The following is a 12,456-nucleotide window of genomic DNA, read 5'->3' as shown; positions in this document are numbered from 1 at the left end:
ATTGATATAATGAACTATAAATAAATAATTACTTCCATGTAAATGTAGTCGAAATATCGTACTTCAGAAAAGGAGCTCAAAAGGATGATGTTTTCCTTTCAGTGCTGTTACTTTTTATTTGTAACTCCAAACTTGTGGACGTCAAAAAAGCTTGCGAAATACATGGTAACATTCGCACAGTACAGTAAAGACAAGTATAAAGCGTACCCCACAGAGCTGAGCGTTTCCGAATTTCTTTGATAGCAATTCCAGACACGATTGAACCAATAGATTGCACAATAATAAGACTTGGTCTTAAGCAATACGTTCTAGAGTATAAAACGAAGGATGAAGCAAAAAATATAAAGAATAGCAGCCAAAGGACTACACACTAACCGACGTACAACTATTAGGGTGGGAAAAGCTTTTGTTTCGCGAATCATGCAGCGTGTAACAACTTTTTGTTATCGCCTACTTACTTCCAGTGAATCCAATTCCCAATTTAGTAACGTTGTCGAGCGTTCTTTCTTTATAGCCTTCAAAAGAAACCTCCAATTTGGCAGTCTAAAGATACAGATTCATTATACAGTCGATCCCAAAAACGTTGTCCAAGTGAAAAGAGGTTTATAGGACAATAAATGTCACGTGTCTCATTAAATATTCAGTTTTACGCGCGTGTGGAAATAGGAATCTGAACGTGCTGCATCACATGCGTGGCAGAAAATGTCGACGGCGGGTAATTCAAAACAAGTTCTTTCGACTTTAGAAGTTCGGGTTTTGGACTCCAAGAAGAAGTCTAGCTACGTTGTAAGAAGTTTACCCAATTTTCCAGTGTTAGAGACCGTTTCAGAGCTAAGTTCTGAGCTAGTGAAAGCCTTACCAGACTTAGAGGACGTTCTGCAAGACTGAGTAATGAGTAATGAGCAAACCAATCTGCACGTACCATACCTTCTTACCATACGTCCGTTTGACCGTTTCAGGACTTACAAACAGATTAGCGGCTATCTCCTGGTATGTTTTTGCATAAAACAAATGTTGGTATACCATTCTCCACCTTAAATCAGCCGAGAAAGCCCGCGGCATCTTTCAGATTCAGTTTTCAATACTGTAATTTACTTTTGCATCAGTATGCTAATTTTAAAAATCCACGCGCGTAAAACTGAATATTTAATGAGACACGTGACATCTATTGTCCTATAAACCTCTTTTCACTTGGACAACGTTTTTGGGATCGACTGTAGAAGGTCGGACTGAAGCTGATCTATCCGTTTCATAAAGGAAGCCCAATATTGACAAACCACGATGCCAAAGTCCAGGTATTTCCACAGGGAGCCCAATATTCACCATTTGCTTGAGGTTTATTTGCAAAAGATCATTTTGATAGAGTGTTTTTAGTCTCCCTGTTGAATAGGTGACGTCAACTAAATTAGATAACTTATTTACTATTTTAGCTGACGTCACCTAAATTTGAAACTACGAGTAAACCGCTACTGAGATCAGGGGGAGAAATGATGATAGAATGAATGTCTATTCACTCATTCTCTGGTAAAACAACCCCCCCGGATTAGCATGACCGTTATTTGGCGCGCTTTTACTATTTTAGGTGACGTCAACTAAATAGATCTCTAAGTTAGATAAATTTATCTAACTATTCAACAGTGAGACTGAATGCACTCTATTCAAAATGTAAGCTTATGTCTGATGCAATAGACCGGAACTCAAAATTGGAAGTCAACTCGGAACTCGGAAGTGGGTTGCCCTTGTCGGCAATAGCCGGCCGCTACGGTTAATTACCGTTTATATCAGCTCAAAGGACATGAACCGTGCCCCCTCAGACAGTATTATAGAACAATAGATAAATCCTATCCAGTGGATAAACAGCATCGACTTATGATCCAATGGATAAGGATTTATCCACCAGATAGCACTATCCAGGCTTTGTACAACCGGGACCAGGTGGCTAAGTGCAAAATTTTGGCAAGGTCTATACAGAGCAGACAAAAGCACCCAAATGGGCATGGATGTTGGTTAGGGTTTGGTGATCAATATTAGACCCGGTGCCCAGTTCAAACTTTAGCGGATATCCTGTTAAGGGGTAATAAAGGTTCAAAGAATGTCTTAACGGGCTCCCTGTGGTAGAACTTTTAACTTGCCTATTTTACACTAAATGATACCTGAATGACCAGTAACAAACTGCTAAACGATAAAACAACTTTTTTTTTTCATCAAAAGGATAGAAAACACCATTTCAAATTTATCAATATAACCGTTTTCGTGATACAGCAATTCGTACTGGTGCCCAGGCTCCACTCGGTCACTCTTGATAATAGCAAAAAGTTGATGAAAAATTTGTTTAAATTCACGGCAGAAAATGCAGCTTTTACTTATTCTTAGGTTCATTTCTACCTGTTTTTTGTTTTTCCGCTTGTTTAATTTCATCTCCACTAGATACATTTCTATTAAAAACATAGCTGTTTGCAGATATATATTACGATATGATTCTTGATAAAGACGCTATACATCGCCCTAATACTACAGTTAATGCAGACCATTTTCTGATTCTTTCTTTTATTATCTTTCTGAAATTTCAAGCCGATGAGAACCAAACCAACCTTCAATGATGACATTAAGTACTGTGCTAGTCTGTTGATTAGTGGTTGAAGCACAAAGTATAACAACAGCTAAAAACACACGCACAAAATACCTAACAATCTATTAAACATGTAGGAAAAGAAAAGAAAAGAAGAAGGGCATATCTTTATCAAACATCTTGGACATCTCCGGAATGGTCAACACCACTCTTGTACCAGCCATATCCATCAGGTGAAGGGATGTTTAGTTTAGTTTATTTACATTATTAGCGTCTATATATCTGTTACAAATATTTAAGACTTAATGCTAATAATTATTAATACATTACAATCACACAAATATAAATTTACAATACATTTACAATATTTCATAAGTTATATCAAATTATTAGAAAAAGAAGAAAATGTAATATGTGTAGATGAGGAATACTTAGGCACATCTTAATATAACGGTGGTTCTATTCTTTATATTAACTAGATATTCATTCAAATACTGTTATTTCTTTTGCTGAAACAATCATATATATATTTTGCTACTATTTTTTGTATTGATTTCTTTGGATTTATAATAAAAGCAAATTTTTCTTCGTTTTTTAACCAATTTTCTATTCGTAATTGTGTTATATTTTCAATCTTATCAACAAGATATTTTCTTTCATTATAGTAATTTGGGCATGTTAGTAGGAAGTGTAATTCACTCTCTACTTCAATTTGGCATATCTGACACACTCTTTCTTCTGGTTTGGTATATGGTCTTGTATATCTACCTATTTCAATTTGTAAACAATGATCACTTATTCTTAGTTTGGTCAGACTTATTCTGTGTTTAATATTAGTTACCTCTCTTAAGTATTCCTCTCGCTTATAATCTATTTTAAATGTTCTATATGTTCTTAATTTATTTTTCTGTGAATCTTTTCTTCCCGAATCGTTATGTATGTCTGCAAGCCAAATTTGAAATTCTTGATCTTCAATTCTTTGTCTAATGCTTTTCATCAGCTTAGTTAATTGGTAGTCAGTCATTCTCTCACTTGTATTTTGCTGCCATAAATAGCTTAGACCTAACTTATCAAGGGCTAATTTTATTTTCTCTGTCCATCTCGAATTGTTCGAACTCTGTAAGAAACTATCAGCTATTGTATGATCTGAGAGTTTTGATTTATCAGTATCAGCACGATTCATGTATTTTATCCAAAATTTGATTGCCCTTAATTTTGCGTAAACTCTTATTGGGAAGAGCCCTAATTCTGCTCGGCATGCGTTATTAGACGCTTTTTTACTTACTCCTAAAAGCATTTTACCAAATTTTATTTGCACTTTTTCTAGTGGATCTATATTTAAATTTTTCTTTGTTTCCACACCCCAGACCTCGCTACCATATAACAAGATTGGCTTGATTAAGCTATTGAAAAGTCGTATTGTGAGATCTATATCTGTTCTGAAGTGATCGCCCATATCCTTACGGAGCTTAAACAAGGCTTTGAGAGCTATTTTCTTAAGTTCTTCTTGAGCGATGGAAAACGTACCTATAGAGGAGAATAACAAACCAAGATATTTATATGTTTTCACGTTTTCAAGTCTTTTGCTATTGAAGTAGAATTTATACTTATTCATCCGTTTGCCATTATTATTGAAGACGATAATTTTTGTTTTATCAAGATTTACAGCTGTTTGCGAAATATTACAGAAGTGTTTCAATTTCTTTAATTGGTGTTGAAGCCCTTTTTGCGTTGTTGATAGCAGAACTACATCGTCTGCATAAAGAAGACATTTAACTAATGAGTTATTAACTTCAGTAAGATCTGACTCTTCGTCGTCAAATACTTCTGGTAGATCATGCAAAAATATGTTAAATAAGGTAGGGGATAACATACAACCTTGTTTTACCCCAGTGTAGCATTTAAAGGTATGCGTTATTTTATCTTCTACTTTCACAGCTGATTCATCATTTGTATACATAGAAACAAGGACCGAGAAGAAACTTCCTACCACCTCACCTCAGATGTCCTGTCCTGTATGGCAACGTCACTGGTGGTCAAGATGCCTGCCTGAAATATAGCCTTCTCACGGTGTTGTATTATGCAGAGCGTTCTGAGACTAGAAAAGGAACACTCGTTTTACAGGTTACATCGGTGAAGTGACTTTGCGTAGTTTGTGATTATATTTTTTTTAAATCATTTTGAACAACATACCAGAGTAAAAGAGATTGTCGATAGCTCTGGAGTGCATGCAGCACAATCGACCTATTCTTGCTTCATCGACAGAGCCTAGACTTGCTCGTTCTGTCGTGCATGATTAAAGTCTGCTCCGCTCCGGGGTGCGTAAGTCGCTAGAATCTGTTGATAGCTTCTGGAAGGAATGCATAGCGCAAGCTCCATTGAATCGACACTTTTTCTCTATTCCGAAAGCCATCCATATATTCGCCTTTGAATTCAAGTGTGAAGGTTGATAAACTTTTTCACAATGATTACCACGACGTCGGTATCCGACCGTCCAAACAAGACGCATGTCAAAAATAAATCCATCCATAAAATCATCAAATTTGATCCATCTCTAAAAGATGTTGCCCCTGAATTAAGTTAGCAATATGCAAATGCCAATTTACTGTTGACTCGCATATCTTAGCTGTTGAGCTCCCCCAGACCTCCTCGCCTCAGGCTCTGCGAAATTACCCTTTAATTTCGAGTGATTTGATTGGCGATTAGCACAAAGAAGTGTTATGCAACAGAATTTTAGGAATGATTTGTTCACATATATGTGAATAATGCTTTTTGCATATGATTCTGCAAGTCTAACATGTTTAGTTATCTAATTGAGCTGATCTGTTTAGTTAAACAGTAACCAAGACTGTTTTGACTTGGAGACTACTTAGAGATCTAATTGTAGTTTCCTGTTCTACAAACCTCTTTCAAATTAGCCTAAACATTCAACCCACCAAAGTTGAACTTGTCTAGATACGTGACGTTAATAGATTTTCAGATTAGATTACTGGGTTATGATAAGGACGAGCAATTTCATTATTTCTGCGCATTCAATCTTGTACAATTTAATAGTTGTGTACAAGGCTAGGCTTATTGTTGTAGGTCGGGTTGTATTTGGGAGGTACAGACCTTAGTAAGGACAGTGGTCGAGTAAGGACAGTGGTCGAGTAAGGACAGTGGTCGAGTAAGGACAGTGGTCGAGTAAGGACAGTGGTCGAGTAAGCAATCACGACTGAGAGCCACACCGACTAAAAAACTTGTTCTCTCAGTTGCATAAATTTAACCAATTTTTTTTTTGTTGTTGTTGTTGTTGTTTTGTTTTGTTTTGTTTTGTTTTGTTTCAAAACCGGGCAGTTTTTACAGTGTGGTCAACCTGACTCTGCTCTAGTTTGTGTAGTTAGATCTGACACTAAACTTGTATGAACGATGAGATGGGGTTCGAATAAAACGAGCGGTGGTTCGACAGACCAGAGATCCCTCGCCTTCCATAGACCTACATAAGATACTATTTTTAGGTTGGTATGTGGGAAAATGGAGCTGAAGTGAAACCTTCTATATATGTGAAACCTTCTAAACTACTTCACAAAAATATTTTCATATGGCCGAGCCTGCACTAGATAGACGGGGGAAAAAAATTAAATCTAAATAATCCATCACTATTAAAATTGAGAATATATTTTGGAACAAAGCACTTCAAGTCTGTGAGTTTTGCAAATAAAGGTAGCAAAAGCTAACTAGCTGAGCATGCGCTCTGGTGATCTGGTCACAAGATTCTGGTTCCGGTCAGACGATTTGGCTGATGAGTAGGGTCTGGGTACGAGAATGGATGATTTCTCAACAAGAACAAATTCTAATAGTACATTTGCATGATGACGTCACGCGCGCAAAGCATGCCGGTTGTAGAGGTCAAGATTCGCGGGAAATTACAAAGAAAACAAAACAAAATGGAACAGGGTATTGTCAAAGAGGATAAAAAGGCGTATAATTTTCAGTCTTCTCGCGTATTTTTTGCGGAAACCGATATTCCAGGAGCTGCTTTAAGTGGAAGAAAGCCAGAAGAACTAAAAGTAGAAGAACTTAAGCGATGGCTAAAGTGCAGAGAAGCAAAGACATCCGGAAATCGTCTTCAACTTATACAAAGGTGACAAGACATCTGTTTTCATAGGATTATTGAAGCCGATTCTTATCTTTCTTCGAATTCTTTTTATTTAGAGTGAAAGACTATATTTCTAGTGGCCTCGACAAGAAGGTTTCTAACCCTGACGGTAAAATATTGGAAAAGAAAGCAGATGCTGGTTCGAATAGAAAAATCGATGAATGGCCAAAAGAGGGCTGGACATTGAATCTCGAGAATATTCCACCTTTCAAGCATTGTTACATTTTTGACTATTTATCTGGTGGACGAAATGAAGAAGAAAAGAGACGTGGAGCATTTAAGTGTAAACGGGAAGGGTATGCTTTGTTTAAGGCCTTTCACGTAATTAATGTTCAATTCAACAGTTCACACGACCTTTACTGCTTCTTTGAGGCAAAAGTAAAAGCTTCCATGACGAAAAACAAAATATAAAGGACAAAGGTACGTCAAAATAAGAGAGGAGAAGTAGTTTCTGCATTTCGTAACTGCAAAGCAGGAGTTAATGGATACTGTAAACACGTAGGAGCCTTATTATATACCATACTTGATTTTTGTGAGAGTGAGCTCAAGCAAATTCCTCCTAATGTAACTTGTACAAATAAACCTCAACAGTGGCATATACCAAGTAAGCAGCTTGCTGATGATGGCCCAGTGCTCTTTAACGATATTCTTATGATCAAACATGATTATGAACGAGATAAAAAGCTGAAAACAGAGAAGAGAATCAATAGAAAACTTGAAAAAAGATCATTCTCATCTTGTCCATCATTTTCACTACAGGTAACTGAAGAACAAATAAAAGGGCTTTGTGATGACTTGAAAAATGTACCACTGCTGAAGTCATCTCAAAAACCAGCTGTTCTTATAGACTTATTAGAAGGTAATAATCACAAGCCTATTGAGGCTAAAGAAATAAAGGAGAAATGGTTAAAACACACTATTAAAGTTGATCATGATTATCACTTACCTGCAAAATGTTTGAGAACTGGGACAGAAAAATCTGATACAAGTGCAACCATTGATTGTATGACATCAGACTTACAGAGCTTAGGACACAACTATGAGCCTATGAACACAAATTATACCTCTCACTATGTTATTTCACATTGTGAGGTTGTTGGTCAAGAAAATGCCACTGATAATGATTCTGAAAGCAGCTTCATTCCAGAAAACAGGGTTGAAGATCCAAGGTTTGAAGATGATGAAGATATCAACCTTCAAAATGTCCCTATTATACCAGACCCTCAGAACAATTCCCAGATGACCTTGATTTGACAAATGATAGCTTTAAGGAAGTCTGTAGGGGATATATAAACAATATTCAACTTGCTCTTGAAGATATTGAGGACATAGAGAGATCTACAAGAGGGCAATCTAAATATGTAAAATGGTTTGAGTTCAGAAAAGGCAGACTTACAGCATCAAGGTTTGGTGAAATCAAAAACAGGAGAATAACTACCCCACCAGACAAACTTGTTCAAGATTTATTCCAGTACAAACACAAAACTACACCTATTCAGTGCAAAATGGGACTAGAAAAGGAACCTGCTATTATCAGTAAATATGTTGAGCACCAAACCAATAATGGGTTTAGTAAAATTAGAGTAGCAGAGAAAGGCCTTATTATTTCTAAAGACAACCCAGTACTTGCAGCAAGTGTTGATGGTGAGGTAACAGATCCTACTAATAAATACAATCCTGTTGGTAATCTTGAAGTAAAATATAAATTATTTCCTCCACACTTAAAGGATGAGCTATCTACAACCCAAGGAAAACTCTTAGAACTTGTTGCACAGAATGATAAGTCATTTTGTCTGGTTAAAACTGACTCTGGGCTTAAGCTAAAACAGAAGCATAAATACTATGCACAAATTCAAGGAGGCATGGGCATCACTAACAAACCCTGGTGTGACTTTGTTGTGTATACAGATTTCAATGAAACTGAAGATATACATATTGAACGGGTGTACTTTGATCCATCATACTGGGAGGCACTGAAGAAAAAACTACTTGACTTCTACATGTGTGCCATGGTCCCAGAGCTACTGACAGCCCGGGTAAAAAGAGGCATCCCCATGTACCCTAATGTTTTTCAATATCGTCAGAAATCTACCACATAGGTAAGGAACCCTAAGTGACCCATCCTTTTTTAAGGAAAAATATGCTGGAAAGATCAAAGTTTCCATAAAGAACCTCTCCAGGGCATGTATATAGCAAGTGACCACCTTCTTTATTCATTGTTTTCATGATGACCTCCACTTCATATCTCCTCTTATATCACATGCATTCATGATGAACACAAATATAAAAAGCCCCTCACAGCCAATCTAACACAACTGTGACTCCCTTTTTTTTCTCCTACATAAATAATGACCAGTCCCTAATCTTAGCATTATGGTGCAAACAGTATAACTTTAGTAAAACAAAGATGTACAAATTTATAAGCTTCTTTGTTTTCTATCATTTAATAGCCCACTTTCGATATTCTGGTTGAGTGATCAAACACAAAGGAATTGGAGATGAGGCTCTGGGGAAACAATAGATAAACCTACTTATATTTTTTTTGTTTCCCCGGAGCCTAATCTTAAATTGCTTTATGCGTGATCTCTCAGCCAGAATATCGAAAGTGGGCTATTAGCACTATTTAGGACAATATAGTAATTTCTATTTTACAGAGTACTGTCTGTACTCTAACATTGTTGCAAACACAATTGCAAACAAGTCCTTTAACATAAAAAAGGTTAACCAACACTCGACGAAAAAATGGATTTGTCATGTAGGCAAACATATAGACAAATATATGGGCAAATATCATATTTGACTAATAGTAAACAATATTTGCCCAATGACTGTATATGATATGTACCTACACATTTATCCCATGGGCACAGATGGCAAAGTCCGTATGGCCCAGTAAAATCCCAAACGGCAAATATATAGCAGATATCATATCATCCATACATTTACCCGGTAGTAAATGTGAATGCTCATTTGATATGTGCACGTATTTGCCCAGCCCGTATATGTGTTTTATGTCTTACGTATACCCTGTGTTTCCCCAGGCCGTATATGTGATTCATGCCTTACATATACCCTGTATTTTCCCAGGCCGTATATGTGATTAATGCCTTACATTTACCCTGTCTTTGCCCAGACCGTATATGTGATTAATGCCTTACATATACCCTGTATTTTCCCAGGCCGTATATGTGATTTATGCCTTACATATACCCTGTGTTTGCCCAGGCCGTATATGTGATTTATGCCTTACATATACCCTGTGTTTCCCCAGGCCGTATATGTGATTTATGCCTTACATATACCCTGTATTTTCCCAGGCCGTATATGTGATTTATGCCTTACATATACCCTGTGTTTGCCCAGGCCGTATATGTGATTTATGCCTTACATATACCCTGTATTTTCCAAGGTCGTATATGTGATTTATGCCTTACATATAACCTGTGTTTGCCCAGGCCGTATATGTGATTAATGCCTTACGTATACCCTGTCTTTGCCCAGGTCGTATATGTGATTAATGCCTTACATATACCCTGTATTTTTCCAGGCCGTATATGTGATTTATGCCTTACATATACCATGCGATATGCTCTGACCGTATATGTGATTAATGCCCCCTTAATGCCTTAGATGTACCAGCGCGTCTTAGCCATATTTGCTCAGTTGAATTATGCTCATCATATTTGCTAAATTTAACTATATTATCAGTCTTCAGCTATTGTCACTTATGGCAGGCCAAAAAAAATAGAAACGATATATGTCGTGACAACCACCTCATACTTTAAACATAGCTAACCTATACTAAGAAGCAGGAAAAAAGACATAAATCATACTGAAACATTTTTATTGTGAATTTCCTTTTCTTGACGACTGATTAACTATGAACAATTTGTTAACTACAACTAATTGAAAATGCTAGTTCTGTAAATTAATTATAGGTGTTTGTTTCATCTTGTGACAGAATTTGTGAAAGGAGATCATAATATATTTAGTTGTCAATCGATCTGTGGCTTATGTACGATTCTTTTTAGATATTCTGTAGTAGTACACTTCATTTATAACTGCAAAAACTTAATTAAGGACACCGAACGTGGTTGGGTTTCTACGAGTTTTATGAATTAAATCTTGTGTCACTGTTCCTCCGTTCCTTTGGCCTGATTTCTAGGGTTTTCGTTCTTCTTTCGATTACTTGAACGTTATACTCGTTTACTTGAAGAAATCCAAAGGTCAAACGGTATAGCAGCGGCTATCTAAGCCTATTGACCTTTGGATTTCTTAAAGTAAACAAGTATAATGTTCAAATAATCGAAAGAAGAAGGAAAACCCTAGAAATCAGGCCAAAGGAACGGAGGAACAGTGACACAAGATTTAATTCATAAAACTCGTAGAAACCCCAACCACGTTCGGTGTCCCAGTGCCCTTGATTTGATAAAAACCTTTAGGCTCTCAATGCCCATTCGGGACCTCCAGATGGCCTTGGGCGTCTTGACGGCTCCCCGATTTTCCGCTTCAAAAGCATGGTGAGACTGCGCTCTGACAGCCTCCTTTTTGCCTTTCGGTCCATGCTTTCCATGAACTGATTAGCTAGGGGGCTTCTCCATGGCAGAGGGTGTTTTATTAAAACTTTACTCTGCTTAGTAGGGCCCCCTTCGTTATCAGAGCCACTGTCCGCTGTATCGTCATCAGCCTGGTCATCCGCCTCTGACATCGACTCCTCTGATGACATATACTCCAGTTTCATAATTGCCTTGACTTTCTCTTTGTCCCCTGGTGATAGCGAGGTTGACAAGTCCGCTGCCTTGGATCTGGATTTTAGGAGCTAAAAGAAAAAAGAAAAAAAAAAAAAACACCGTCAGTCAAAGTTTCTTATTAAACAAAGTCATAATCGTTGCAAATTCAGTTTACTCACATTTTGTTTTCTTTGTGTTTTCCGCTGCATCTTTTGATGCCTTCCAAGGGCCCCTGAACGCTCTCTTTTGTTTCTCTTTCTTCTCGTCAGAAAGTGACTTTTAAGGGCAGCTGAAATTATATCAAGTACCCATATATTAAAACTTGAGACAAAATTTGTTAGAAATTTTGGCATTTGGCCGACAATTACTCCTTTAGCATCCATTTGTTTTTGCTTTGTTTTGTTTCGTTTTTTTTTTTTTTTTTTTTTTTTTTTTTTTTCATGTTATTTTATTTCAAACATAATATAATTCATTAAAATCATAAGATGTACCTTAAGTTATTCTTAGACATAGTAATAATGTTTTCATTATTTTTATGGCTGTGATTGTATAATATTGGGGAAAAAATCGAAATCAAATCAATTCCTTTACAAAAAAGGAAATTATCATTATCATTCAGTGTCTTGTTATTGGAAATCAATAGTAAAGTTTGGTAGCATTAACCACTACCATGGCGGGTTTCCCGCCAATTTTAGCATTGCATAAATTATACCGCTGCATAATTATACCAACTACTCTTCGCGCCAAGAATTCCCAGTAAAATTATCAATAAAAATAGCTTGCTTTTTTAAATATTGCCACTTTACTTACTGCAACAGCCTTTGAGACAGTAATCTTGGTCTTGCTGTTGTCTTTGTCCTGCTGGCTTTCTTTTAAGGCCGCTAGTATTTGGCGGTTTTGTTCTTGCAGTTCTTTAAACTGTTTTACAATCGTTTCGAAATTTGAAGAAATTTCTTCTTTTTCGCTGTCGGGGTCAACGTTCTCATTCTCGCTTGTTGCTTGCAATAGGCGATTTCTGT

The 12,456-nt window shown here is 36.8% G+C and overlaps 2 protein-coding genes and 1 pseudogene across 4 annotated transcripts in view; 1 reads left to right on the top strand and 2 right to left on the bottom strand.

Annotated features, from left to right (window-relative positions):
- Window positions 1–5,085, bottom strand: part of LOC116290547 (uncharacterized) — a 32,646-nt gene extending 27,561 nt beyond the window's left edge. For 2 of the 3 annotated variants that reach the window (XM_089026602.1, XM_089026600.1), the window contains exon 1: window positions 459–1,059. The gene's annotated coding sequence lies outside the window, so the exon portion shown is untranslated. Of the gene's footprint in view, window positions 1–458; window positions 1,060–4,567; window positions 4,668–4,762 lie in introns of those variants that run through there. The other variant, XM_089026601.1, reaches the window with a different exon arrangement.
- A 1,356-nt stretch (window positions 5,086–6,441) lies between these two features.
- Window positions 6,442–8,821, top strand: LOC116291133 (uncharacterized; annotated as a pseudogene).
- A 2,074-nt stretch (window positions 8,822–10,895) lies between these two features.
- On the bottom strand, window positions 10,896–12,381 carry LOC148912824 (uncharacterized). Its single transcript, XM_089026854.1, has 3 exons — window positions 12,248–12,381; window positions 11,617–11,726; window positions 10,896–11,526 (listed from the first exon to the last, which is right to left on the bottom strand). Exons 2-3 carry the CDS (start codon window positions 11,644–11,646, stop codon window positions 11,146–11,148), a joined length of 411 nt encoding a protein of 136 aa, XP_088882980.1. The 5' UTR covers window positions 11,647–11,726; window positions 12,248–12,381; the 3' UTR covers window positions 10,896–11,145.
- Between the last annotated feature and the right edge of the window lie 75 nt (window positions 12,382–12,456).

This window comes from Actinia tenebrosa, unplaced genomic scaffold (genome assembly GCF_029948245.1).
Source record: "Actinia tenebrosa isolate PJP-AT-01 unplaced genomic scaffold, QUT_ActTen_1.0 PGA_scaffold10__47_contigs__length_13832649, whole genome shotgun sequence".
NCBI lineage: Eukaryota > Metazoa > Cnidaria > Anthozoa > Actiniaria > Actiniidae > Actinia > Actinia tenebrosa.
Note: the sequence above shows the minus strand (reverse complement) of the source record. Positions and strands in the feature narration are given on the sequence as shown.

What these genes read in the sequence shown, in the direction of transcription:
- LOC148912824 (XM_089026854.1), bottom strand. Translation starts at nt 11,646, where the DNA reads ATGCAGCGGAAAACACAAAGAAAACAAAAT. An exon ending in AAACACAAAGAAAACAAAAT is followed by an intron (nt 11,527 to 11,616) that starts GTGAGTAAACTG and finishes TTTTTCTTTTAG; the next exon opens with CTCCTAAAATCCAGATCCAA.